Source organism: Ursus arctos, unplaced genomic scaffold, assembly GCF_023065955.2.
Source record: "Ursus arctos isolate Adak ecotype North America unplaced genomic scaffold, UrsArc2.0 scaffold_4, whole genome shotgun sequence".
NCBI lineage: Eukaryota > Metazoa > Chordata > Mammalia > Carnivora > Ursidae > Ursus > Ursus arctos.
This window is the reverse complement of record NW_026623056.1, coordinates 8577412-8605327: the sequence shown is the minus strand read 5'-3', so window position 1 is coordinate 8605327 and position 27916 is coordinate 8577412. Positions and strand designations below refer to the sequence as shown.

At 35.0% G+C, this 27916-nt stretch overlaps 1 protein-coding gene across 4 annotated transcripts in view; it reads right to left on the bottom strand.

Annotated features, from left to right (window-relative positions):
• The window catches only part of NAALADL2 (N-acetylated alpha-linked acidic dipeptidase like 2), a 1320052-nt gene that overhangs the window by 911062 nt on the left and 381074 nt on the right, over nucleotides 1-27916 (bottom strand). The window contains exon 1 of one of the 4 annotated variants that reach the window (XM_044384021.3): nucleotides 163-27916. The exons of the other annotated variants lie outside the window; for them this stretch is intronic. Coding sequence (XP_044239956.2) covers nucleotides 163-196 — 34 coding nt within the window. The 5' untranslated portion in view covers nucleotides 197-27916. The remainder of the gene's footprint in view (nucleotides 1-162) is intronic. 4 annotated transcript variants of the gene reach the window in all.

Sequence of the window (27916 nt, the reverse complement as noted above, 5' to 3'; positions counted from 1 at the left end):
AATACCCATTTGTCTCTTCCCCAGCTGTTCTTCTGTTTAACATGTTAAACATGTAATGACCAAAAGACAGGCTGTCAGAAGGTAAAGCTATTGATAATTCTCAACCTGGATAATTAATCCATATATAAAGAAATTAGTTTAAACGACGTCCCACATTCTTACCTTCCTCCCAGGTAATTGGCTTCTTGCCCAGCATTAAACACAGAAGGCCCAGAGAAACGCCAGAAGTTCCACCATAAGCTTCTGGAATCAGCTGACAACTACAGGGTCCACTGGGAAGTCAGAACTCTGTATAATTGCCTGAAACTCCTCCAGGCCTAGCTAGGCTTGGTTTCAGTGACTAGTGGTTCATTTGCTCAATCTGTCTGGTAGCTTACCAAGGGAAAACTGGCTTTTCATCACTTGCAAAATGAGAAATGTTACATTCTTTGAAAAATGTAATCAAACTTTCTCCAGTCTCTGTGAAAGGTACAGAAGAGAGCATGTGTTTCTGTTTAAACACTAATAAAAAGAATGGCAAACATTACCTGATCATCTGCTATGTGCCAAGTGCTGAGCTCGGTGACTCATGTCTATTTTTTCATTATACTGCTCAACCTTGAGCTAGGAACTGCCATTCCTATTTTTACAGATAAGGGAGCTGAATCTTAAAGTAAAGGTAAGATATATTGTCTAACATAATAGGATTAATACCTTGAAATTCTAGCATCTCCATGTTTGATGCCAAAAATATACATGTGCTGATTTTACTAAGCTGTGCTGTGCCTTCACTCAAGCATTCAAGTCTACTCATCCCCAATCTCTTAAGAGGAGTAGGGCCTTAGCTAATGAGCAAACAGGCCATGAATCAGTGATTGATGAAAAATCTGAAAAGCATCATCACACTGGAAAGAGTCTGAGGTTGTTTTTTTTTTTTTACCTGGGGAAGAAAAAAAGACCTAAGTGCTATTTCTGAATATTTGAAGGATGAATTAGTTGTTTGGGTCCTAAAGTCATGTAATTTGTGAAGGAGTGATTTTCTATGAAAATTAACACAAAATTATAAATGCAAAATTAGTTATTCAAGTGAATACTTAGAATGACAAAAAGGTCAAAGTTTTCAAATGCCAACTTAAACCACATTCGTAAAAAATATGCAGAAAAATAATATAATACTATTTTTTATTAACTGCCTAGCACACTTTTAGAGCACTTTTTCCCCTCTATTTTTGGCTGTATATTCTTGATTATCTCTATAATCATTCTACGGCAATGATTTTACAATATTTTCTATACAGAGAATAGAAAGAGAATTTTTTTTTTGGCATGGTTGATTAAAAACTATTTTTTGTTAATGATATTTTAGAAGAGTTTTCTGCCAGTTTCACAAGTCATCATTGAAAATCTATAAATTTTTAGGTTTGTTAACAAATTAGGGAAAACCTCTGTCAAGTTTCTTTCATTTATAAGCTGTCACAGATATATTCAGGGTTTATAGTACTACAGTCTTATATAACACAAGCATAGGAATTCTGAAAAATTATATTTTGTTCAATTTCATAGAAAATGCAAAAATATATATGGTATTTATAACTGCATACGTTCCATTATAGGGTATACTCCTAAGAACCTAAAACACTGGCTAGAGAAGCCTCCACTTAACAATTTTATGCATGTGATGATTAGATTTTGAATAACTAGCTTCTGACTTCATGCATTCAAGCATCCACTACCCACATACTTATGGTGTGAGACATTTTAGGACATGTTCATATTATGCTATGACCTCTGGCTACATATGTTTGTGTTCTAACAGAGTTAGAGGAGCAATTTCCTAGAAGCCATTCCTATGTATTAGAATGGAGAGCAATAACTTAAAAAAAAACCAGGAATATTACTGTAAGCCACATAAACATACCCTACTAAACCCACTTAAGTACATTCCCAACTGAAGCATTCTATAACCAGGTCCCCAACTTGCCCTCAGCCCCTCCAGCCCCTCCAACACCACCGTACATGAGGAAAATGTAAGGGAGAAGCTGGAGAAGAGTTGTCCTAATTGTGATTAAAATATCTTATTTTGGCTAATGTAAAAAACACATGACTTTCAGGACTATTCCTCGGGCCCCACCCAGAGCTTTGGAAGTTGTATGTGCACATAAGATGTTTGAAGCTTAAGCTGTATTAATTTCACAGTAATTCTGCCTCTGTTGGAGCGTTACTTTGTAGACAAAGGATACCAGTCTTCTGTGCTTTTCTGTACAGCATGGGACTATATAGCTTGGGGCAAAAACTACAGGCAAGAGTTTTCTGGTTCAGTTTTACAAAGAACTTTCTAACAAGGAAAGGTATCCAGTAACATTGTAGGTTGCAGCAAAAAGTTGTGAATTCCCATTACCGAAAGTAGTTGAACAAAAAAGCAATTTTACATCTGGAAAAGACATGATTGTGAACGAGAAGTCAGGCCTAGAATACATGTGTGATACTTCTATAGCCCTAAGTCCCGGTGATATTTATTTTTGACACACTAGCTCCTTTTTGCTTTTTATAAGAATTTTGTTTGAAAAAATAAATAAATAAAGCTAGTATGAAGAATAAATGTCTAATAGAGGAAACCAGCTTTCAAAGAAATTCAAAATCGTATGTTAAAATTGCCTTACTTCTTCTATATAACTCATTGGCTCTTTTTAAAAAAAGAAACAAAGAGCAAACTTTTTACAAAATAAAATCGTAAAAGAAAAGCAAATGCAAACGGGGCTGTTCAGTTTGAAGCAAGGGTAGAAGACCAAAAACATGTCTTTGCCCCTTTCTCTTCCTCTTCACCCCACAGTGACCTGCATAGACTCCAACAGTTTCAAATTTAGGGCTCCATGAAAGTCAATGTTCTATCCCCTAGACTAAGGGCCTCCTCATGAATTCGTACTATCCATGTGAATTTTGATATCTGAAGCATTTTTACAGTCAAGCTTAAAGCAAAGGGACTTTTGTGAAAGATCTCAACAGGGCTTCTTAAACTGGGGCATGCATATTCCAGGGGTGACAGGTAAAGGAAGGAGATAACAGGACCTACAAGATAAAGGCGGCACAGCTTCCCAGTACAACTGTCCTACTTGATGTTAAGTATACACAATATTACTTTTATATTCAAATAGATATAACCAATGCAAAGTATTATTTATAGAATTCTTGAAGATAAAATCCATAATTTCAAAGAAAATGCCAGCTGGCCATAGAAAGCTGCTATTAGGACCTCAGGCCTCGCACAAAGAATGTGTTTCATTCATGTTGCAGTTAGGAGTATTTCAGGGAGAGGCCCTGCATTAAGCTAATAGGTTCAGAGTTGGGCTTGGAAGCTAAAGATAGGGCTCCTAATCTCTGCTCCAGGAATGTTTGACCATATTAAAGTCAAAGGAAATGGCACCTGTCTCCCTTACTTGGCTGCAAAGATAAAAATCAATCCAAGTGATTCTTACTAAACAGCTTCAGAGTTCTTGGCATTTCGAAGGACACTATGGGGTAAAGATGGATAACGAAGTGCACAGTTTGTGTCCTTTAAGAGGCTGCAACCTGGTATGGACAACAGAGACAAATCAATGACTAATCCGAAGTGATTATCAGATGAAGGAAGCCCAGGCAGCTGCATTTTGAAGAGCAAAATAAAATTCCAATTTTCTGCGGATTAAGGTTACTGTAGAAATATATGGAAATGTTTTTATTATTGACAGTGAACATATAGCTATCCACAATCTGAACAAAACAAGTTTCCTGATAAGCCTATTTTAAAGAGATAAACTTCCATGAGACCTAGAAAATAATTCTAAAATGCTGATTAACAATGGAGGTAAACTGAGGGTTTATAAGAAGCTAAAAGCTATGCTTGTAAAATGAAAATTCTAAAACCATTATTCCAAGAAAAATGATAAATATTTCTAATCCTCTTATGGAAAGTATTTGTTTTTAATTTTATTACTATGTACTTGTATCAATTTGTACTTTCAAGAGCTTTTGAGAAGAATCACACTATCATATTTTCATACAAGGTGTTTGCAGGGATATTTTGCCAAGCACCTTACAACAAAACCACCAACCCAGTAATTCTAAGACTTAATATTAAGATTGTAGGTGATTTTGTCATTTTATTTGATTCTTGTGGATTATCCACTCACTCAATTTGTCGCCCCACCCTTTCTCTGGATATCTGTTTGCTATCTCTAGCACTTCCACAAAAGGAAATAACAAAGAGCTAAAGTCAAATTTATCAGCTTTAAGTTTGTACCCCTTATAAAATGCCAGTGGCTAAAGGTGTGGACTAAAATACCATCACATGATAATATTTGCACTTTTTATGATGGTTTTCTTCAACATATGAAGAATCCTCAGATATTCTAATGTATGGTTTGCAGTTTTACCACAAGGCCTGTGGTTTACCTGCACCAATTTACTTCTAATCACTGAGCTGGTTCAGAAATTCCAGTGCTGGTTTGTAACAATAAATAGTATAAAACATAAGCAAAGAACTGTCAGGGTTAGGAGAAAAGCAGCTTGAATAAGAAAAAAGCAATAAGGTCTTAATAAATAGAGGTTAAAAGCAAGAGTTTAAGAATCTAACATTCTTGAATTAGAAAGCAAAGACAGCATGGTACTGGCACAAAAACAGACACATAGCCAATGGAACAGAATAGAGAACCCAGAAATGGACCCTCGGCTCTTTGGGCAACTAATCTTTGATAAAGCAGGAAAAAACATCCAGTGGAAAAAAGATAGTCTCATTAATAAATGGTGCTGGGAAAACTGGTCAGCTAAATGCAAAAGAATGAAACTTGACCACTCTCTCACACCATACACAAAGATAAACTCTAAATGGATGAAAGACCTCAATGTGAGACAGGAATCTAGCAAAATCCTAGAGGAGAGCATAGGCAGCAATCTCTACGACATCGGCCACAGCAACCTTTTTCATGACACATCTCCAAAGGCAAGAGAAACAAAACATAAAATGTGGGACTTCATCAAGATAAAAAGCTTCTGCACAGCCAAGGAAACAGTCAAAAAAAAAAAAAAACTAAGAGGCAGCCCACAGAATGGGAGAGGATACATGCAAATGACACTACAGATAAAAGACTGGTATCCAAGATCTACAAAAAACTTTTCAAACTCAATACACGAGAAACAAATAATCAAATCACCAAATGGGCAGAAGATATGAACAGACACTTTTCCAATGAAGACATACAATTGGCTAACAGACACATGAAAAAATGTTCAAAATCATTAGCCATCAGGGAAATTCAAATCAAAACCACCTTGAGATACCACCTTACGCCAGTTAGAATGGCAAAAATTAACAAGGCAAGAAACAACAATTGCTGGAGAGGATGTGGAGAAAGGGGATCCCTCCTACATTGTTGGTGGGAATGCAAATTGGTACAGCCACTCTGGAAAACAGTGTGAAGGTCCCTTAAAAAGTTAAAAATTGAGCCACCTTATGACCCAGCCATTGCACTACTGGGTATTTACCCCAAAGATACAGACGTAGCGAAGAGGAGGGCCATATGCACCCCAATGTTCATAGCAGCATTGTCCACAATAGCTAAATCGTGGAAAGAGCCAAGATGCCCTTCAACAGATGACTGGATTAAGAAGATGTGGTCCATATATACAATGGAATATTACTCAGCTATCAAAAAGAACGATTTCTCAATATTTGCTGCAACATGGATGGCACTGGAGGAGATAATGCTAAGTGAAATAAGTCAAGCAGAGAAAGACAATTATCATATGGTTTCTCTCATCTATGGAACATAAGAACTAGGAAGATCAGTAGGAGAAGAAAGGGATACAGAAAGGGGGGTAATCAGAAGGGGGAATGAAGCATGAGCGACTATGGACTCTGAGAAACAAACTGAGGTCTTCAGAGGGGAGGGGGGTGAGGGAATGGGATAGGCTGGTGATGGGTAGTAAGGAGGGCACGTATTCCATGGAGCACTGGGTGTTATACGCAACTAATGAATCATCGAACTTTACATTAAAAAAATAAAAATAAATTAAAAAATGAAATAAAATCCTGCTGCTTGGGTTATCACAAGAAGGGGGGCACTTTGGCAAATTATTTAATCTAAGTCTCAAGTGGCCCTGTTAGTAATGCTGTACCCATGATTACTAAAGGGATGACTGAGTGTGTGTGCGGAGAGGGAAAGAAACAAAAGAGGAAGGGAGGAAAAGAGAGAGTATTGATCTATGTCTATATTTATCACTGAGGTGTATGCAGTATGCTATACAATCTAAAGACATATATAATCATAATCTACAGGTATATATTTTGACAATGGATGTGGTAACAGGCCCAATGTTTGTTTCAATAATTTATGAGTCTAATTGTCCATTATGGGTTGAAAGCTGAGTTATATCTCCCCCAAAACTCAGTCTCATTGTCCATTATGGGTTGAAAGCTGAGTTATATCTCCCCCAAAACTCAGTCTCATGCCTCAGACATGACCGTATTTGAAGATAGAGTCTTTGTAGAGTTAAGTTAAAATGAGGTCATTAATATGGGCACTAATCCAATATGACCGATGTCCTTATAAAAAGAGTAAATTTTGACACAGACTTCCCTCTCTCTAGATGAAGAACTGAGCATAGATTATTTAAATGTCGTGTCCAGGGCAAACTCAACGGTTAATGGCTGAGCCAAGACAAAATTCAGCCCAGTTATTCTTCTTAATTTCTAGTGCTAACTTTGATGAAATGATTAGGTTTCAAACCCACTGTTGGAATCTTAGGAAATTTTTGTTAATATAGTGTTGTAAAGGTAATAGAACGTATTCTGGAAAATCTTTCTCATTATTTAGAAAAATTCTGAAAAGACTAAAAATCATAATCTTGACACAATTTTTCTGTACAAGTGAGGATAGGTGTTAATGGGCTAAATTATCTTCCAAAAAAATTCATGCTAATGTCCTAAAGCCCAATACCACAGAACGTGTCTTTATTTGGAGATGGGGTCTTTACAGAGCTGATTAAAATGGAGTTATTAGGGCGGGCCCTAATACCACATGACTGGTATTTTAATAAAAAGAGACAATTTGTACATGGCCAAGGACAGAAGAAAGGCTATGTGAAGACACAGGGGAAGAAGGCTATTAGCAAGCCAAGGAGAAAGGCCTGGAACAGATCTTTCCCTCACAGTCCTCTGAAGGAACCAACCCTGCCACAAACACTGATCTGGAACATCTAGCCTCCAGAACTTGAGAAAATAATTTTCTGTTGTTCATGCCACCCAGTGTATGGTTCTTTGTTATAGCAGCCCTAGCAAACTAATACGTTGTCTAAACTGACATCTTTGCTGAATAGATGACCACTTGCTTCCATAGAGGTGAGCCCAAGGATGTTGCAAAACTAAAGCCAGGACTCCTAAAATAATTTGGATTCCTTCCAGCAATGGCAATGAAAACTCAATTTTGTATTTTTTAAATCTATTTATGACAAATTATATAAAACATACTAAACATGTGATAGAAACACATGTTATAAAATGTCAAAGGGCATGCCTAACATTGTTTTGCCCTGGATAATTACTGAAACTAGAGTTACCAGACATTTATGTAAGGCGCAACATTTTTTAAATAATGAACTGATATGTCACCTTTTTGAGAAACACAACTTTAGAGTCAAAATCCAAGGATGAATTAACTGCAAAATATACCTCTATGTAATGGAAAGAACTGAGCTGGTATATGGCACAATTATATGTCAACCAATTACATTTTGGAAGATATCTGTCAAAAATAACTTTTATTTCAGAGTATTTGCTCTTAAAGAATTGTTTCTGGACATTATTAGGCCAACTGCTACACACACACACACACACACACACACACACACACACACATCATATTATCAGTGTAGGAGGACACATATCTTTTGCTTATTTATGGCAGATGAAAATACGTATTTTAGTAAGGTTCATTTTGAGCCCCAAAATAAACTTGCTGAAATTTTCACCCAAACCAAACGCAAACACCACAGGGAGCACAAGATTCAAGTTTTACCTGAAGTGTTGGTAATGCTTCCTCAGGAAATTTTATATAAAGTGGTGCTGTCTTGGGAGTTCAGAAATCAATATAAAAGCCTAGCCTCTACTGATCTTACTTCACAAAATGTCCTTTAATCATTCAATTAAGACGGCCTGAAGTACACAAAATTCTAGGATTCCATACATAAAAATAATGCACAAAATAGACACTTAAATTTTTATCTAGACAGATAGTTTTCAGCCTTTCTTTTGTATTCATACCATTCACATTTTCATTAAAGTTCCATAAGAAATTGCTCTTACTACAATGCAGTATAATGGAGTGGGGATTCATGTGGATGAAGGGACATATGTCTTGCCTTACCTAGACACTAAATATCTGTTGAAGAAATGTCAACACTTTACGCATATATAAAATTTTGAGAGCTTAAATATATAAAATTTTCTATTTTACTTTTCAAAAACATAAAGGGTGGTAACTATGAGGAAAGATAAGGTATCTGGCTTGTAGTAATATCTATACAGAAAGTTTCAAGAAAATATGATTCAGGAAAATAAACAATTTTATAAAGTTAGTAAAGAGGTTCAAGAAATGTCAACAAATTTAATAGATTATCTAAGTATTATCTATTATTTTCAAATAATTTTTATATAATACAAAATGTGACTCTATTTCCCAACAGTCCTTTTGTAAGTTATATGCCATGCCACCTTCTTAAATATAATGTTATAAAAGTATTTTGCATAAACTGACTCATTGTAAAGGCTTGCCTAAAATCCCTGGCACCTTTATGAGTATATGGTAACTACAGAAAAGACAATGCTCCTCAAAGCTTTTTATTGTGCTATCGTAAAGTGAAATTGGTAGAATCTGAACCTACTAATCAGTTAAGGAAGACAGAACTCTAGGTCCTTGTCAGATTATTTTAGGTTACATCTTAATAGGCTGGATAGAAATTTCATTGTCTTTATATTTATTTCTGTTACTTTTCCACAACATGGCTCTTTTTAATAGAAACTGCTGCTATTGTATTCTAACAACCAAAAAGAAAACTATATAGTCCAGGACACTTCTGCTGCAAATAGAGCTTGCATATACATCCCTAGAACAGTGTCCATATCTGACTACATATTACATTAGCTATTTTGATCTCCTACCTACTTTGGGTTTACAATAATGATTTTAGTATTTTCCTCAAAAATTATTTCCACACAAAATATTTATTTAATACTCATTAAACTTTTCAAAATTACTGGGGCCCCATTAGGTAAAGTCAAACAGCTAAAACACAACTAAGTAGGTTACATAACTGGTCAATGTACAGGAGAAGAGGCTTACAGAAAGCTGTGGTTCTGTAAACTATACTTCTAAATGGGATTTTAAAAACTATTTCATGTGCCTGGCTGGCTCAGTTGGTAGAGCATGACTCTTAATCTCAGGGTCCGAAGTTCAAGCTCCACATTGAATGTAGAGATTACTAAAAACGCTTTCATAACACAAGCTGGGGGTTTCAAAGGTTGAATGGCTGGATTACATAAACATTTATAATCTATACACAATCATGCACAGACATGCATATATACACACATTAACATCGCTACTACCTCACACATACAGATGACCACATTTTTAAACTTTGTTTTTTAGGAATGTACTTTTGGAAGGCAGATTAAAGCTTTCTCTAAAGCAAATCCTGTTTTTTCCATCATCTTCTATTAAATAATCAGAGATGCTTCCTCTCTCGGAAAATAATCCACCAAGTAAAAATGTGTAATGATAAAGGCACGAAAAGTGATGGCCAGACTCCTAGAAGGATAAGTATTTCAGCAAGCTCAACAAGTTTATTGTGCCTATTAAATTTATTCTGCTAACTTTCTTTTGTAGCGTTTTCTCAATTCTATATGAACTATATAGTAAATACAATATCTAGGTCATATATTTTCATAAATGGGAATATTCTAGAATTCTTTAAAGCCCACAAGTGGACTCCCCAGTTTTATCTTCTTTTCCCCTTTTGTTTCCTTTGACCATTTATACCTGCACTTTAGGAGACTTGACTAGCCATATGACACAATATGAGGAAGTGCTTAGTCAGATACAGTGATTGTTTAATGATTTTTAACCTTAATTTTCATACTGTGAAGAATGATTTCATATTCCATTTTGTTATCCGTAATTGTTAACTCCTTAAAAAAAATTTAGGTATAGTTTACTTCCAATGTTGCATTAGTTTCAGGTGTACAATATAGTGATCCAACTTCTCTACATGTTATACTATGCTCAACACAAGTGTAGCTACCATTTGTTATCATACAACACTATCACAATATCACTGACTATATTAGCTATGCTGTGCCTTTTATTCCCATGACTTAGTCCTAACAGGAAGCCTGCATCTTCCACTGCCCTTCAACCATTTTGGCCATCTCCCCACCCTCCTCCCCTTTGGCAACCATCACTTTGTTCTCTGTATTCATAGGTTTGATTCTATTTTTTTTATTATTCACTTGTTTTGGTTTTTTTTAGATTCCACATGTGAGTAAAATGAGATCCTGAATAGCCAAAGCAATCTTGATAAAAAAAAGAACAAAGCTGGAAGTATCACAATTCCAGATTTCTAGATATACTGCAAAGCTGTCATAATCAAAACAGTATGGTACTGGCACAAAAATAGACACATAGATCAATGGAACAGAATAGAGAGCCAAGAAATAAACCCACGGTTATATGGTCAATTAATCTGTGACAAAGGAGGCAAGAATAAACACTGGGGAAAAGACAGTTTCTTCAATGGTGCGGAAAACTGGACAGCTACATGCAAAAGAATGTAACTTTGTTACACCACACACACAAATAAATTCAAAATGGATGAAAGGCCTAAATGTGAGACTTGAAACCATATAAATTCTAGAGAAGAACATGGGCAATAACCTCTTTGACATGGGCCATAGCAACTTTTTTCTTTTCCTTTCTTTCTTTTTTTTTTTTTTTAAGATTTTATTTATCTATTTGAGAGAGAGAAAGAGAGATAATACAAGCTGGGGGGAAGGAGCAGAGGGAGAGGGAGAAGCAGACTCCCTGCTGAGTGAAGGACAGGACTTGGGGCTTGATCCCACAACCCAGATATCATGACCTGAGCTGACACTTAACCAACTAAGCCACCCAGGCACCCCAACTTTTTTCTAGATATGTCTCCAGAGGCAAAAGAATAAAAGCAAAAATAAACTATTGGAACTTCACCAAAATAAAAAGCTTCTGCATAGTGAAGGAAACTAAAAGGCAACCAATGGAACGGGAGAAGATATTTGCAAATGACATACCTGATAAAGGGTTAGTGTCCAAAATATATAAGGAACTTATAAAACTTAATACCCCAAAAATGAATAATCCAATTAAAAATGGGCAGTAGACATGAATAGACTTTTTTCCAGAGAAGACCTACAGATGGCTAATAGACACATGAAAAGATGCTCGATAACACTCATCATCAGGGAAATGCAAATCAAAACTACAATGATATATCACCTCACACTTGTCAGAATGGCTAAAATCAGCAACACAAGAAACAACAGATATTGGTGAGGATGTGGAGAAAGGGAGACCCTCTTACACTGTTAGTGGGAATGCAAACTAGTTCAGCTTCTGTGGAAAATGGGATGGTGTTTCCCCAAAAATTTAAAAAGAGAACTCCTCTATGATCCAGCAATTTCCACTACTATTTACCCAAAGAATACAAAAATACTAATTCAAGGGAATACATGCACGCCAGTGTTTACAGCAGCATTATCTACAATAGCCAAATTATGGAAACAGCCCAAGTGTCCAACAATTGATGAATGGATAAAGAAGAGATGGTATAGATACACAATGGAATATCACTCAGCCAAGAAAAGAATGAAATCTTGCCATTTGCTATGACATGGATGATGCTGGAGAGTATTATGCTAAGCAAAATGAGTCAGAGAAAGACAAATACCATATGACTTCACTCACATGTGGATTTTAAGAAACAAAACAAGTGAGCAAAGGGCAAAGAAAAGAGGGAGGCAAACCAAGAAACAGACTCTTAATTATAGAGAACAAACTGATGGTTACCAGAGGGGACGTGGGGGTGGGTGGGTTAAATAGTAATGGGGATTAAAGAGGGCACTTGTGATGAGCACTGGGTATTGTATGGAAGTGTTGAATCACTATTGTACACCTGAAGCTAATGGAATTTAAATAAAGAAACTAAAAAAAGGCTATATAGAAATTTAACTTTCTTTTTAGATTTATTGTAAATTGAAAGTATCTTTATGAGAATATTACAAATTTCAGTAATTACCTATAGTCTAGCTAAAAAGGAAACAAAAATAAGGCCCAATATTAAAAATAATATGCTGAAGAGAATAAGGTAAAGAAAGATTTTTATTGCTGCAGTCTGTTCTGCTCGTTTCTACTTCTTCTATTTGGACTATTTATATATACTTATAAAGTACAAACTCATGGAAGACAGACTTACTAAAGCTATCAGTATTGCCACAAATCAAACAAGCAAATTACAAAAGAAAAAGTATGTACAGGGAAAAAGCAAAACAGGAAAAGAATATTTTAGCACAAATTAAATTCTGCATCCAGTGAATGTTATATCTGATAAAATGGGGGTGGCTATTATCCTCATGCTTCAACTTGGACACAGCTGAGTGCATTGTATGGGCAAGAACCAGAACCTATTACCAAAATGTAAGTCCTATCCATTGGAGTTATCAGTGTTTTTTCACTTCACTGTGCAATTTCTATATACATTTTTGTTAACTAGAAGCAGAAGTTGAATATATCAAAGGATGCCTATTATGGTACTCATGAAAAAAAAAAAAGTAGGGTAGTAAAAATGCTGATGTAAGATACAGATTCTAATTCAATTAAGGCAGCACTTCATAAAGACCTAGTATGTGAGCGTGAGCTAATATAACTTCAAATCCTATAAAGGCTGAAACACTAAAATACACAAGCATATTTCTAATGAACGAATCCTTAATAATGAGTACTCAGGGCTTAGAACACTCAAGATCAGTTTTATGTTTTCTCATTTATCTTGTGACTCTGAAAAATCATCTAATCACTTTTGTATCTGTTCCCTAATCTATAATTTGGAATAACGATGCTTATCCTGTCTTGTTTACCAAATGTCTATAAGGACCCATAACCTTATCTGAATCATATCTGAGGAAATATGCTATAAACTGTAATCCAGAAGAAAAAGGCTATGTAATTTATCTATATTCAAATCAGTAGGAAGATGTTTGGATATACATGGCTTAAAAAAACTGGTGTCTGAAAATTGTATCAACACACAAAAACCTTAGAAACCAATGAAGTACAGTGGAAAGTATAGGGCTCTAGAATGAGAAAATTTTAGTTTTTAATCCCATTTTAGCTAATTACTATCTGTGTAACTAGAAAAATCACAGTTTTCTCTCCGTAAAATGGAGATAATAAAATTTTCCATACAGGATTATTAAATCTGTGATACATCTTCAAGAAAGGACTTACTGCCCTGCTCTTGGGAGTGCTGTTAGCAGACAGCCTTCAGCTGTCAGTGCCTTCAAACATTAGACTCAGAGGCAGAGAACCACATAGCTGGACAGGACACGTTGGGTGTCTCACATTGAATGACTGATAAACATGGAAATAAAAAGTTCTCTCCTATACCCCCAACTCAAGGCAACTCTCAAGGGCGATGCTAGGCCCAGATCTCCCTGTGGTGTTGGCTAAGGCTGTCTTTAGGACTATGGAGCAGTTGGAATCCTCCTTTGGCCCACTCTTCTTTCCTTTTCTCCCCTCCACAGGTATTAATCCTCAGCAGACTCTGTACCAAACATCCTATATTCTAAATTCCATGTTAAAGTTAGCTTTTCCTAAAGAAGAAGGCCAACCTGTGACAAATGATTAGTGATAATAGAAAGATTCTGATAACTAATTTGTCATTCAATAAGTAAGTGAGGCTGTTATGGTTATCCTCAACTAATTTAACTATAAACTTCCACAACAGTTAACTACCAATGTTAGAGAAGCAGAGAAGATACTGGTACATAATCAGAAGTTAGTGTAATCACTTTGACAATTAGTAGGATAATTTGGGCCCAATATTAGTTATAGAGAACTAGGATAGTCATTTAGTTCAAAATATACTTTTACATAAAACACCTATATAATTTAAACAAATCTTTTTCTTGGAAAATTGTGAATTGTTCTATATTCTCACTTGTTCTCAAAATATGATTATAGTTCAAGATGGAAAACTTTGATTAAATAATCCATTGGGTTTTCCAATGGTCTTCTCTAGAGAGTGGTTTCTCTTTCACAATAAGATAACTATGCTTTTGTAACAAAGTGCCTGAGGAAAATTAGTGAGTAAAGATTTTTTAAATAATACAAAGAAGGCTTGACAAAATAGACTCAAGATGATATACAGTAATTCCTGAAATGCTAACATGACATATTACTACTAAAACAGGAAAAGCCTTGATAGGTATCAGTAGTTAATAAGCTAATATACACAGTACTAGAAGATTGTGTTTTGTGCCAAGTTGTTCCAGGAAAAACTGGACGGCAATTAACAAATGATATTTAGATGTGGTAAACTAAAACAAACAAAAGGAAAACTGGAGCACTTGATACTCTTTTGAGATACATCTTTTAGAGACAGAGATAGAAAGTAGATCTGTGGTTGCCTCGAACTAAGTGTAGTGGGGGGAGATGGAGTGTGTGTGGAAGATGGGGAGCAATTACAGCTGTGGAATTTCTTTTGGGGAAGATAGCCTAAATTAGACTGGGGTGACGGTTGCAAAACCCTGTGAATTTACTAAAAAACATGGTAAAATGTATGATATGAAAACTATATCTCAATAAAGCTAGAAAGAATATTCTAATTTAAAATCATTTTCTACATCATTTAGGTGACTTTTCAATAATTACTACTCTACTTATGAAGAAGTACCATGTATTAAAAAATGCGTGAGAAAGCAGTGAAGGAAAAGTAACATTTCTTCAGTTAAGGTAATTTAGTTGCTTTTCGAGAGTTGCATGGATATCTCCTATTTAATGCTATGTCTAAGCCATTTATAATTTATTTAAGGTTTAATTACTCAATATCTCTTTCAATTATTAAAGGTTTGTCAGTCCATTTTTGTGTTGGCATTATAGAACATTTGGAGAGCCATTTGTCCTTATTTTGTTCTCAAATTTTAACTTAAAGGATCCTACTATTTCCTAAAGCACATTCTATTCCTTAGATTCTAACTGTTAAGTAACCATAAATGATATAAAATATAAAAATAAACCAGTAAATTTTGATCTTCTTTCTGCAAACAATTTTAGTTCAAACACATTGCACAGTCTCAGAATTGGACAGATCCTTACAAGTCATTACCTGTTTCTCCAATTAAACATATAGTACTGAATTAACAGAATAATTGCTTAAAGAACTATGTCTAGGCAAGAATCTAGATCTAGAAATGCCAACTGCACCATAACTGTTCAACACTTAGATTTAATCCTACATTTTATAACCATTCTACCACTTCTGTTATGACTGCCCCCAAAAACATACAAAAAGAAAAACAGAGAGTAATGAAATCATCTCATGGATACCCCACCCGTATTTTTCTCCATTTGATGGAGAAATGCCAGTTTTTGGCATTAGACTGTTCTCAAAATATAAAAATACCTCAGGAAATTAAATTATATACATATACTCAATTAGTCACACAATTACAGCGCATTTAAATAATCATGTTGAAAAATTCAAGGCTAGTAATTTCAACTTTTAAATTAAATAAGATAAAGCTCCTTCCCCAGTATTACAAAAAATATTTATTCTTTTGTAAATCCAATGTTCAGTTTTTCTGTGATGCAAATTTTCTCATGAAAAAAGTGATTTTCTATAGATAATAATTTTGGTTTTCTAATAAGTAATAAATTCCCAAATCAAAAGAGAAAAATATTAAAGGATCAGCAATACCTTCATTGTAATACTAAGACTACTGGATATTCATAGTACTATATTTCTTAGGAACTCACATATACATTAAATTTTTGTGTTAATAAAAATAATGAAAAAAATTTAAATCAAAATTTTGAATTGGATACTAAGCACCACATGGGAAGGACCTAACATTTGATAGTCTAATATTTGATAGTCTCTATGCAGAGTGTATTTTTTCTGTGATTATAAAACTTAAGTACAGAAGAAGGTACCCTGGGTTGGCAACCAACCAATGACTCTGAAGAGAACTGTTACCAGCCTCTAGCAATTGAGTATCAATGGATGTAGAAAACTACTTCTTTTTCTTTATTTTATTCTTATATTTTCTCTATTCTCTCCTATTCCTCATCCTTCATTAATAGGGCCAGAATATAAAGAACAAATACGACCAAAGATTACAATCATATATTTGTTTGGCTTTATATAATCAATAATTCTATTTTGTAAAACCATAATTTTGTCTAGTACTTATAAAACCAAAGAAAGAATACAGTAAAATAGTTAATGCAAGTTGACATGATTTACTGAGTAAATACTAGAGGGATAACATTGGGCATACTGAATCTAACCTTCTTATCATCAAACATTAAATATATTTAAAAATCTCATTAAATCATACAGTTTCCCATATACTTTACTTTGAAAAGGAAGAAAATGGATCCACCACTACTGAAAACTGGGCTTCTTGCTACGGTGAAGCTTAAACTTCTCACATCCTGTTCAGTTGCTCAGCAACTGTAATCGTACTAGAATCATTTATATTAGACATTAGCTACTTCCAAGCTTTATTTTTCTTTCTTATGAAACGAAAGCTATTGTTAGGCCAAATAATTTCTTTGAGGAAAAAGGTAGCAGCATTTTGAATCTGAATGGGCTCAAGTACATCTCTCAACTTGCACAATTCAAATTGTTTCTATGCAGATTATAAAAGCATCCAGTTAGATTATGTATTTTTCTGTCTGATGTGATGACCTGAAAAAACTTAGGACTAATATAAATCCTTCTTTAAAACAACTACACAGTCTTAGTTAATAATAATTATGTTCTCTTTATGAGACAGCTAGCCATAAAAATAAATTCATTATAAAACAACCAATTTTCAGTAATACTTAGAATTTTGTTATTACTTTGTTTTTTAATTGGGGAGGGAGGACTATGTATACATATAGTAAAATGTTGTCCAAAACAGCCGATGATTCTGGATGACTTCAACCAGAAGCCTTATTATGACTGACTACACTCAGAATCACCATTGGACGAATGATTTGACCATAACTTTGGCAGTGATTTGTTTCTTATGTACAGAGTTTACAAAGCACCTACTATGATACCCACCTTATATATTGCCCAGTAAATAACTGTTCTCTGAATCAAAATGAATAAAATAATCAACAGAATATATTATAAAGGATACTGTTAAATAACCTGAAGCAATTCAATTCTGCTAGAAGTTATTCACCATGTCCACTCTCTAACTGGCTTGTTGTTACATAAATAAATAAATAAAAGCCATTTGAAAACAGTTTTTATATATAAAAACCAACAGAATTTAAAAAGAAACAAATTATCATATAATATATACAATTATTATGATAAATCTTTTATCAATACAAATATAGTATTCTATCTCATAAGAGAAAAGAATGTACCAAGACAAAACAAACTGGGAAATGTTTATTTCTCTAAAACCTGTATCTGTCATGATACACTAAGTACTTATGAATGTAAGGACACTGTTATCCCCGTGAACACCTTTTAAGTACGGTGGTTCCACTGACTCAAAATGAACCTCCATATTTCAATGTGTATGACACATTTTGTAAGAAGATAAAGTGACTATTTTTAACTTACATAAATCAATCCAAAACCCTGCTTAGTTAAAAAAGAAAAAGTGCATTGGCAAAACCTTTAAACTACCAATAGAAGATATTTATACTTTAGACAGAGAGGACTTATTTTAGGAAGGATAACTCAAAATGAATATTCTACCTATGCTTGCTACTAGCTCTTATTCCCTAGGATTCCCTCCTAATACTGTCAGCTTATTTTTAACTTTGAAATTTTAGGGTTTTTTCTAGAATTAATTGCATATAAAGATAGCTCATTTGAAGTTGAGACATAAAATAAAGCTATAATATTATATAATGCCAACATTTGAAAGATATTCAAATTTGAGGGAAATGACATTGTACAAGTAGTGAAGCTAGCTTTCTTTAAAAAAAAACAAACAAAAAAACAAGATATGAAGGGACAAAAAAAAATTTACTGAAGCATTGTAAGAGTCAACCCAAGTATAGGCCATTTGCTATGTTAGACAGCTTATCCATATGTGAATGTTTCAAACTGGAGTCAGAGGAATGTGCTGAGTGGAGCTATACTGTCTCTACAACACATCTGGATAAAAAGGGATTAAACAAACGGCAAAAGAATCACCACACAAGGTAGGTCATTCACCATCAATCTAAGAAACAGAATAAGGTGAAGAAACATAATTCTTAGTTCTAAGCTCTGACGCAGTATTTGGTCCTGGGAATATTATACTAAAATGACAGAATTCTGGTGAGAATATTTTTAAACGTTAAAAAGGAGAAACATTTGGAAGTAGCTCTGATACTGCCTATGGGTTTAAGTGATTTTTAAACTCATGTAGTTAAGGTATGTGGATTCTTTGACTTTTCTAACATAGATGCTCTCTTGATGGTCTCGGACCAAGACTTCCCAAAGTCAAACTCCTCTGAAAGAGTACATTTTCCCATCTTCCAAATGGAGTAACAGCTGAGAGGCCAGTCTGAATCCATCTAGGTATTGGGACCTGAGCTTCTCTTCATCACTGCTATTTTTTTTTTCAGGGTCCTGGGGGCACACACACAAGCCCTAACTGACAGTTTAATTAATAGATAATCTACAGAAGTAGGGGCTAGGGCTATGGGAATCAACAGGGGATGGTGAAGCATCCAGGATCTAGCAACAGAATCTAGAAACCTGTTACCACCCCTACATCTTACAGGACACGGAGATAGTGCAGTGTCATCAGAACTTAAAGGTAGACCCTGAGTAGTAGAAATAGGAAGACCATGTAGTGAACTGAGGAGTGGAGGTAGAGACTTCTCAGTCTAGATCAGGTTTACAAAAGTGAAAGAGGAACAACAATACAATAAGAAAATTACCTTTTAAATCAATCATCGAGATGTCAGAAACTGTTTATCTGGTGTGCCAGTATGGTCACTAACAATTTTTTTCATGTTTGCTTACTTGTAGAATCATCTTTCCCTAGTTCTATTTGTATTTCATTTATAGATATATCAAAAGCTTGTAATATTGCAAGATGATTTTTCTTTTTGTTTTTTAATTGTGGACATAACGATGTCCTTATATGTGTATAATATATATTCTTAATGGGTTTTTGGAAAAGATAACATTAAATATGAATCTTTTAGGAAACAACTGAACAATAAGCTTGGTTTTATGCAAGCTCCACGGAGGGCAAGAATCTTTGTTCTGTTCACTGAGGTATCTTGTGCTTACTCAAGTACCTGGTAAATATGGGGTATTCAATAAATATCTGTTGGATGAAACATAAATGGTGACTATCTTGCTGTGTGTGTGTGTGTGTGTGTGTGTGTGTGTGTGTGTGTGTGGTAGTCCATACTATTCCTGGTATTTTATTTTTACTTCAGATACTGCTGTTAGGTCAGATAAGGCTTCACTATTTGCTATCTTCTACCCAGGTTTCTCATAGTCATTTCTGTGCCACTGTCTGATTTCAATACCATTTAAAATGAAAGCATTCTCCGCTGCTGAGTCATCATCTCCTGTTCCATAACGTGATTCTGAGGCCTTCTTCTCACCTTTCCCCCACCCAAATTCTTGATCACAAACTTCAATCGACTGCTTTTTGGACAACTGAAACTGTTTTATTTTGATTACTTAGTTTCTATGCAACCTCTGAGTTATTTTTAATAACTTCCAAAATTATTTTCCATCGCCTTCATTTTGACTCTCTGTCTTGCAGTGACTTACATCATCATAAATCCCTAAGTATTACCTTCAAAGTATGTGAGTAGCCACTTGTAAAGATATGCTATACTAAACACATAGATACGGTAATTAAGCTAATCCTGGGTAAACAGAATACTTTTAGGAGTGGATAAAAACAAATGGAAAGATTAGAATCCCTATTTCAATTTTTTTTTTTTAATAAAACCTGTGAATTAGACAAAGACTACATGAAAACAGAACTGCATTACTTATGGTTTGACTGGGATTTTTTTTTGTTTGCTTGCTTTTAGTTTTATTACTAGAATTAATTAATAATGAGTTTATACAATTTCCTAATTCTTCAATGGATGAAAGTATTAACAATTTGCAACTAAGTATCATATGTATATGAACACAAATATTCTAATAAAGAAAGATGCTATTTGAAAAATAAACTCATTTACTCTTAAGAGTCAGCTCATACAACCTTAATTCTCTTTCATTTAATCATAAACAGGTTAATGTTACTTTTAATCCAAAAATAACAGTTTTTAGCTTTGTTTTGTTTTTAATTTTATTATTTGGAATCATTTGCAAGGTCAGGAGAAGAGTACAGACTGAGGACCCTCAGCCTCACTCCACTCTCTTCCCAAACCAGGCTCCATCAGAACACTCAGAAGTCTGGCACATGCATGGAGACCACCAGCTACATCTGAGCTCTACTGGTTTTTCCCTGTCCCTTCCCTCTGCCTCTAAGACACATTCTGGAAGGAGCCTGAGCAGGGCCAGAAAGCACAATAAGGGTATATTTGGGGTAGGGAATTTCTGGCTCCCTCGTACCAAAGTCATGGTATTAGAGGACAGAAGGAAGATGGAGCTGGGCTCAGTTGGGCATGTCTTTTTGGGAGGAATGTGGTAGGAGGATGTCCAGAGAAGGGTCTAGAAAGAATGTAGCCCAAGGCAGGGTTCTGGTTGTCCAGACCTATGTTGAGGCGGGGGCATATAGTGGTCACCAATGCATTTCATGATAATTTCTCATTGAAAGGGTCCAAAATATTACAAAATAACAAAAACACTCAGGGAACTTGACGTTTTTACTTCATGCAGGAAATGTTCTGAGATGTAATAGCTCTTATTTCAACATTCTTTTCTTTCACAACTGCCCTTTCCTATAGCAACTATTACAAAGCTGATAAACCCTAATGTCAAACACCAAAACTCAAAATATAAAGTACACTTTATATTTTCCTACATGATATTCTTGTTTCTATGTACACTGTATCTCACCAATGTCCACCAGGGAGCATATGTAAAGTAAATATAAAACTGTAGTAAATAATAATAAAATAATGATAATAAAAGTGACAGTATGTCCTTGAATCTAAATAAATTATCAACATTCTTTGGAGTATCTATTGGGTGTACATTATTGTATTGGGACATTGATGATTTACAAATTATCATTTTTCTGCACACTGGTGTACTTGTAGAAAAATTTTTCAACAAGACAGAAAATGACTACCTCTTATGCACATTTCTGACAAATTATTGTTTTTAATAAACCACATAATGGAGAAGAGGGAAAGAAATAAAGTCAGATAAATTATGCCATACTGTCTTCATACAAATTATCAATTTTATAAAAAGCTATAGTACCAATATTAGGAAAAGAACAGAGACATTTCCTTGATTTTGACTCTTTCCAAGGCTACATGTTATACCAGGAAACTGGAGCCTATGTCTGACTTTATGACTGCCAGGAAACCCCAGTTGGCTTTCCTCAGGAACATGTAAAATTGTCATTCAACCTCTGTCCTTGAATACAGTTAAAGAGAGCAGACTTCACTTTTTTGAGATGCCCAGGACCCCTTTTCCTCAAGGGTGACTCATACTGTGAGGGAGACACGTCAGAGATTACACTCTGCATGACAAGGTCCCATTGGCCCATACACTCCAGCTAATGCCTCCAAAGTCAGACCTAGCGGCCAGCACTTCACAGCAAGGCCTTTGTGAGAGCTGATTTCGAGGTTGTACCTCTACCTTTGCTCAGTCTCTACACCATCTCTTTGTGGTAGCTTTCAGCAACAGCTTCCATAGTTTACTTCTCTCTGTTGTTGGCCAGTTGGGTGTTCCCTGTGGTTGTTGCTGTAATACTAGCTGCTGCTAGAAAGCAGTTTCCTAAAGCCATTTCTGTGACTCTCGTGTCTTTTGCATGTGAGGTCCTGCTCATCTCCTTAAATACTGACCTAAAAACAAATTCTAGGGGTGCCTGGGTGGCTCAGCCATTAAGCATCTGCCTTCGGCTCAGGTCATGATCCCAGGGTCCTGGGATCAAGCCCTGCATTGGGCTCCCTGCTTGGCGGGAAGCCTGCTTCTTCCTCTCCCACTCCCCTTGCTTGTGTTCCCTCTCTCGCTGTCTCTGTCAAATAAATATATAAAATCTTAAAAAAAAATAAGTAATGAAAAATAAAAATAAAAACAAATTCTCTAGGTTTGGATTTTGTTTAAATCAACTAATGAGATCCTGTTAATCCTCAGCACCATCTCTAGATGGCATTTCGCAGCAGAGCTCCTTTTGAGAATATGGATGTGGTTAGGATGCTTCACAGCTTTTTCAAATAATTACATTTTTAAAGAATTTACTTGAAATCTTTAAGTCACAATTGACAAAACTCAGTAACACCTTGCAGAGTCTTGATCCTTCCTTCCTTCTGTACCAAGCCCTAACCAATCTTGTGACTTAATCCTCTTTGGTAGCACCAAAGGCAGAAAAAATAAAGAGTACAAATTGCCATAATATAGCCATTCATAGAAGCCACCACACCAATATTGTAAGCTGTGCTCTCTCACAGTCCTAAAGTTCTGTCCCTTTATTATTGGCCACCAGACAGAACATATGGGGCCATATGGGTTAATAAAAACTGTTTTCTTATAATGACAGTGGCCTCAGCAGAAGATAGAATAAGTCTCCAGTACCCAAGAAAATCCTAATCTTAGAGGCTCATTAGAAGTTCTCTACTTAAGACCTAGTTCATCCTTTTGTGATCTTTCCTGTTTTCTGTAACACAAACCTCTCAAACTCTTCCCCAGGGTGGGCTTCATGAGAAAGTGTTAGAATATCCTGAGCATGAGGAGGGAGCTCTGTAATCTAAGTAATCAGAAGTGATGCCTGCACAAGCAGTCTCAGACCCTCTGTTATACTTAATAGAACTCTGCATTTGATTCATCTCAGTTTGAGAATATTAAAAACATAAGCACCTTACAACACCCTTTTTCTTATTCTCATCCCTTGTCTTTTCTCTAATAAAATAGATTTGGGTGATCAATATTACCCAATAATGACACAATAACGTCACAATCCATAGTGCTCTGTTGCTGTATCTTGTTGGACCTAAGATTCCAAGTTCTGCTGAGGTTCCTCTGGCTAAAGTCAAAGCTGCTGGTATCTCTAATTGTTTTTTTCTCCCTCAGGAAGTTAAAGGAAGAGCCTATCAGCTTTCTAAGATCAGGCCTGAGAGGACCTCCAAGAATTTAGCAAAAGATTCTAATACCTCTTTTCCAGTCTTCCTTAGAGAACAACACGGAGATTTATCCGTATGTACCTATCATCTATCCTCTATCTATGATCTATTCTTCATATCACAAACACTATAAAAGTGATTCTGAACTACTTATTTGGCTATGAACCAAGTAAATCTACTTCTTTTCTAACTCAGATTGAGACAAATACTAAAGTAAAAGGCATAGAAGTTATTAGAAAGTACACACTGTATCAGCTTATGCACACAACAATGACATCCAAGTTATCACTGATTTTATAAAAACCCAGAAAGATTTATTACCTACTTATCGCGAAGATATCTCTGTCCTGACCAGGTTTAGAAAAAAACATTTAAGCCCTATTCCATCAACAACTATAGTTATCCAACAATCCTTAGTCTGTAGCTTTGCTCATTGAGCTACTTCTGAATTATTGGAGCTAAGGAAGAGCAAACATTTTACATTATTTAGCTTTTGCTGGTTTTCTAATATAACTTATCTATTCATCAACAGTGATCATCTTTGTATGGACAGTATGAGTTTGCTTCCAATGCTACACACTCGTTACAATAGCAGTCATTTTCTTCCATTAATGGGTACATTGACTTCCTTTCCATTTGTTTAGGCTGTCTTCCCAGATACTTCTGCTCATGGAAATCTATGATGTCACCTTTCTCTCTGGTGTTATCTAAATCTAATGTTTAATAAGTCGTAAACCTGTAAATGCAATATGCCTCTGCTGTGCAATTTATTTTACCCATTCTTCATTTATCCCTAGCAATAATACACATTTCTCCTAATCAATTTAGCAGTCAAAGGAAATCATCTTGGTCACAGATAAGCCTAGATAAGCTGAATTTCTTAATATACTAATATATTCAAGGGCTTTGAAAACCTTACATACTTAGAATAAAATGTGATTTGGTAAGGTCCTGAATATTACTACCCTTCCCTGGTTCCTGGTCAATACTGACTCACCTTCTTTCTAAGACCATAAGTTCCCTTCATGTTTTCAACCCTTTTTTAGGGGTCAGCTCTCATCTGTGATAGCCTTTCCCATAATTATACAACAGTAACTCTTTTAGTGGATATTATGCAGTCCTTCCCTATTTTACAGTACTAAGTCTTCTGGCATTCTTTAAAATAATATCAAATCTGCAATATTTTTTAAATCTTTATGGAGTTCAGAGCATAATATGACACACATACACACATGCACGCACACCTCTTGTTCTGTCTCAATAATTTACTTGTGGATATGCTCAACGTGGGACCATAAACAATGGAAGAGCTAAATAACTACAAAAGGGAACAACCCAAGAAATACTGCAAGGCAGTACAAGATTAATTGCTTGAACAGGGGATATAGACAATAAGGTTCACGGCAAACAAGAAACTAATCATTTAGCAATTCTGAGTTAAAGGATTATTCCCCCAGTTGAATACAGAAATTTCTGCATGAGCATAAAAAATGTATCGCATTTGGTCCAGTTGATAAAGTTCAGTGAAACCTGTGATTCTCTACTGTGAGAACTTCAATCCACTGAGCCCTTTAATGTTTGTTAAAATTGCTCAGTGACTTCATTTTTTATGCTTTTTCCCCCTCAAAACAAACTTCCAGTATGACTTATAAATTTACTACCACATCTTTAACCCATTTATTCAACAAGAGATTATTTCATCCCATTCAGTACTTTGCTAACTATTGGGGTACATGGCCTATAGAAATGATATCACAAGTGACTTTAAATAAATATGGTGTATGACACAAAAAGTAAAGGCAGACATTGACTCTTCAACCAAAAACTGAGTTGCACTGCAAAGTCTCATCTTCACATAATATGATGGAGGTTTATAGACAAATACACCTCTAATCAAAGCTGTATATTGAAATGTCCCCTTTCTCCCTATCCTACATTTGCGTAGACAATATGTGGATTCAAGGCAGAGAACTGTTTACTATAGAAGTGGGTGATACTGTTTTACCTGAATATAAATGAGTTCATAACACACTAACTAGCCAAGCAAATAATTGTATATGCCAAGGACAAGACAATAGTTACATAGAGATTTATCTATCCTAAAGACATGCATATTTCTATAGATGTGTATGATGGTACATTTCCATCTTCTGTTGAACTATTTTAAAGGTTAAAAATAACAAATTAAATAATCTAACAAATCTTGTGGTCAAGACAGCAAAGCACATTCCTGGAAAACTCTGTGTTAATTGAGGCATATTTCTCGCCTTCTAGTCTTTGTAGTTCCAGCTCTAGTTAAAAGCACCTTAAAAGAAGTATTAGGTTACTTTTCAGCATGGCTCTGTCAAAACAACGAAGAAATCCAGTAATTTAGCTTTGCAAAAAACCTAGAAATGTAAATAAAACAAGATGCATTTATGCAGTCTTGGGCATCGTGTTTTCATTACACTTGCAATGTTTCCCTTAACTTGTGAAATATTTTGTCAGTTTGGAGGGAGGAATAAAAAGCCTAAAAATTTCATCATATCTAAAGAATCCAAATCCAACTCTAACGCCCAAAGATGTAAGCTCATTGCTTCATGTGTCCTTAAAGTAATATAAAGCCAAATATATTACCCAGTTGAAGTTGAACTGTATTTTCTGATTTGCAGATTTTTTTATACCAGGTACCAGTCACAATGACATGATTAGCCAGATGTTCTAACTACATGTCAGAATACCTATATTTATTTCTAAGGCACTAGGAAAGGAACACATTTAATTTTTATATCTCAAGGATAGTAGGAGGGAAGTTGAGTGATGTTCTTTCGGTCTTCATTATTATAGGAGGGCATAACCCTTACCCCTAACCTTCACACAAACATTATGTTTCTTCTTCAACCCACCAAGGACCTATGCTATTTATGTAACTTTACAATTCAGTATTACACCTGATCTTTCCTTTTCAACATGTATTATCTTTCCCTAAAATTTTTATCTATTATTAGCAAAAGGTTTCCTGAACAAAAGAGAAAATCAGAAAAAAACCTCAGGGCTACCTGTCATAGAGGGAGGAAAAACTGGATGCCTGGGAGGGAAATACAGAACAGAGTAATCATTCTCCTTACAAAAGCATAATTTTACTTTTCTCATAAAGCTTTTTGCCAAGCAAGGGATCACGCAAAAATAACCAGAGGCAGCTTGATGCTAATTTAACTAGAGCTCCTGGCTGTGCCCTGGTTGTTTGGTACCAGTTAAGTAACTAGACATCAGTATAAAGATACCACAGCTAATCATGTAATCCCTGTGCCTTTACACAATCACTAGCTGTGTAATATGCAATAAATTAGGAAAAAGGGATCAATATCAACTGAGAAGAGCCTGCTGTAATCCACTGAAAACACAGTGGTAAAGAGGTACTGAAGAAGCGAACTTGAATAGGAAAGAGTACTCTGACAAGTTTTAGAGCCAAAATTCACATTTGGAACCCATTTAAAAAATCATCAATGCTTAGTTTTAATTTCAAAGATTTCAAAGAGGAGACTAAATAAATAAATAAATAAGGCAGGAAAGCAACATGACTATAGTCTGTGTCTCATTCTCTCAGAACCTACATCTCAGTAATCTACTCAATTGAAATGCAGCAACATGAAGTCAAGTGTAATACTCACAGTAAAGAACCAAAGTAGAAGCATCAAACCAATATCTGTTTTGGGAAAAAATGTCAAAATTCAGTAGCTTTACATAAAATCATACTCAAAGGGTAAAATAAAGTGTATTATGTCAACACAAGAAAAATAAAACAGGAAAAATTACCTACATGTTTTTCAGAATGAGCAAAGGGCTCAAGTATAGAAGTAAAAAAAAAAAAAAAAAAAGTAGGATCCGGTATGTGGTTGAGGAGTACAAGTGCAAAAACAGCAATTTATCTCAACATTCAAGATAAATAAGTAAATAACTCTAAACTGCAAACACAATTTGCCTCTTTGCCTTTGAAATGCACTTATAAATAGCAAAGAAAATGTGTTTTCCCCCACATTCTGGCTGCTCTGTAAACATTAATTAATTAATCCCAATAATACCCTTGTGAATGGGAATAGGTATTTTTCTGTGTTCCACAAACGAGAAAACTATAATACTAATTGTGTGCACTTATAGAACTATTTTTCCCTTAGGGATACAGGGTGCCTTACTATTTTGCAATTACTAAACAGACATTAATCATCACATTACCTCTGTGAGGTATGAAAAGTTAATATTAAATAAGAATGATTTAAACTTTAAAAATAGGAATTTTATCATCTCATTCTTCTTAAAATTACCCCCACATATCAGCAGAATCCAGATTGGATGATAATAACTACAGTAACAGTAACAACTAAGCTACTATTTTGGAAATA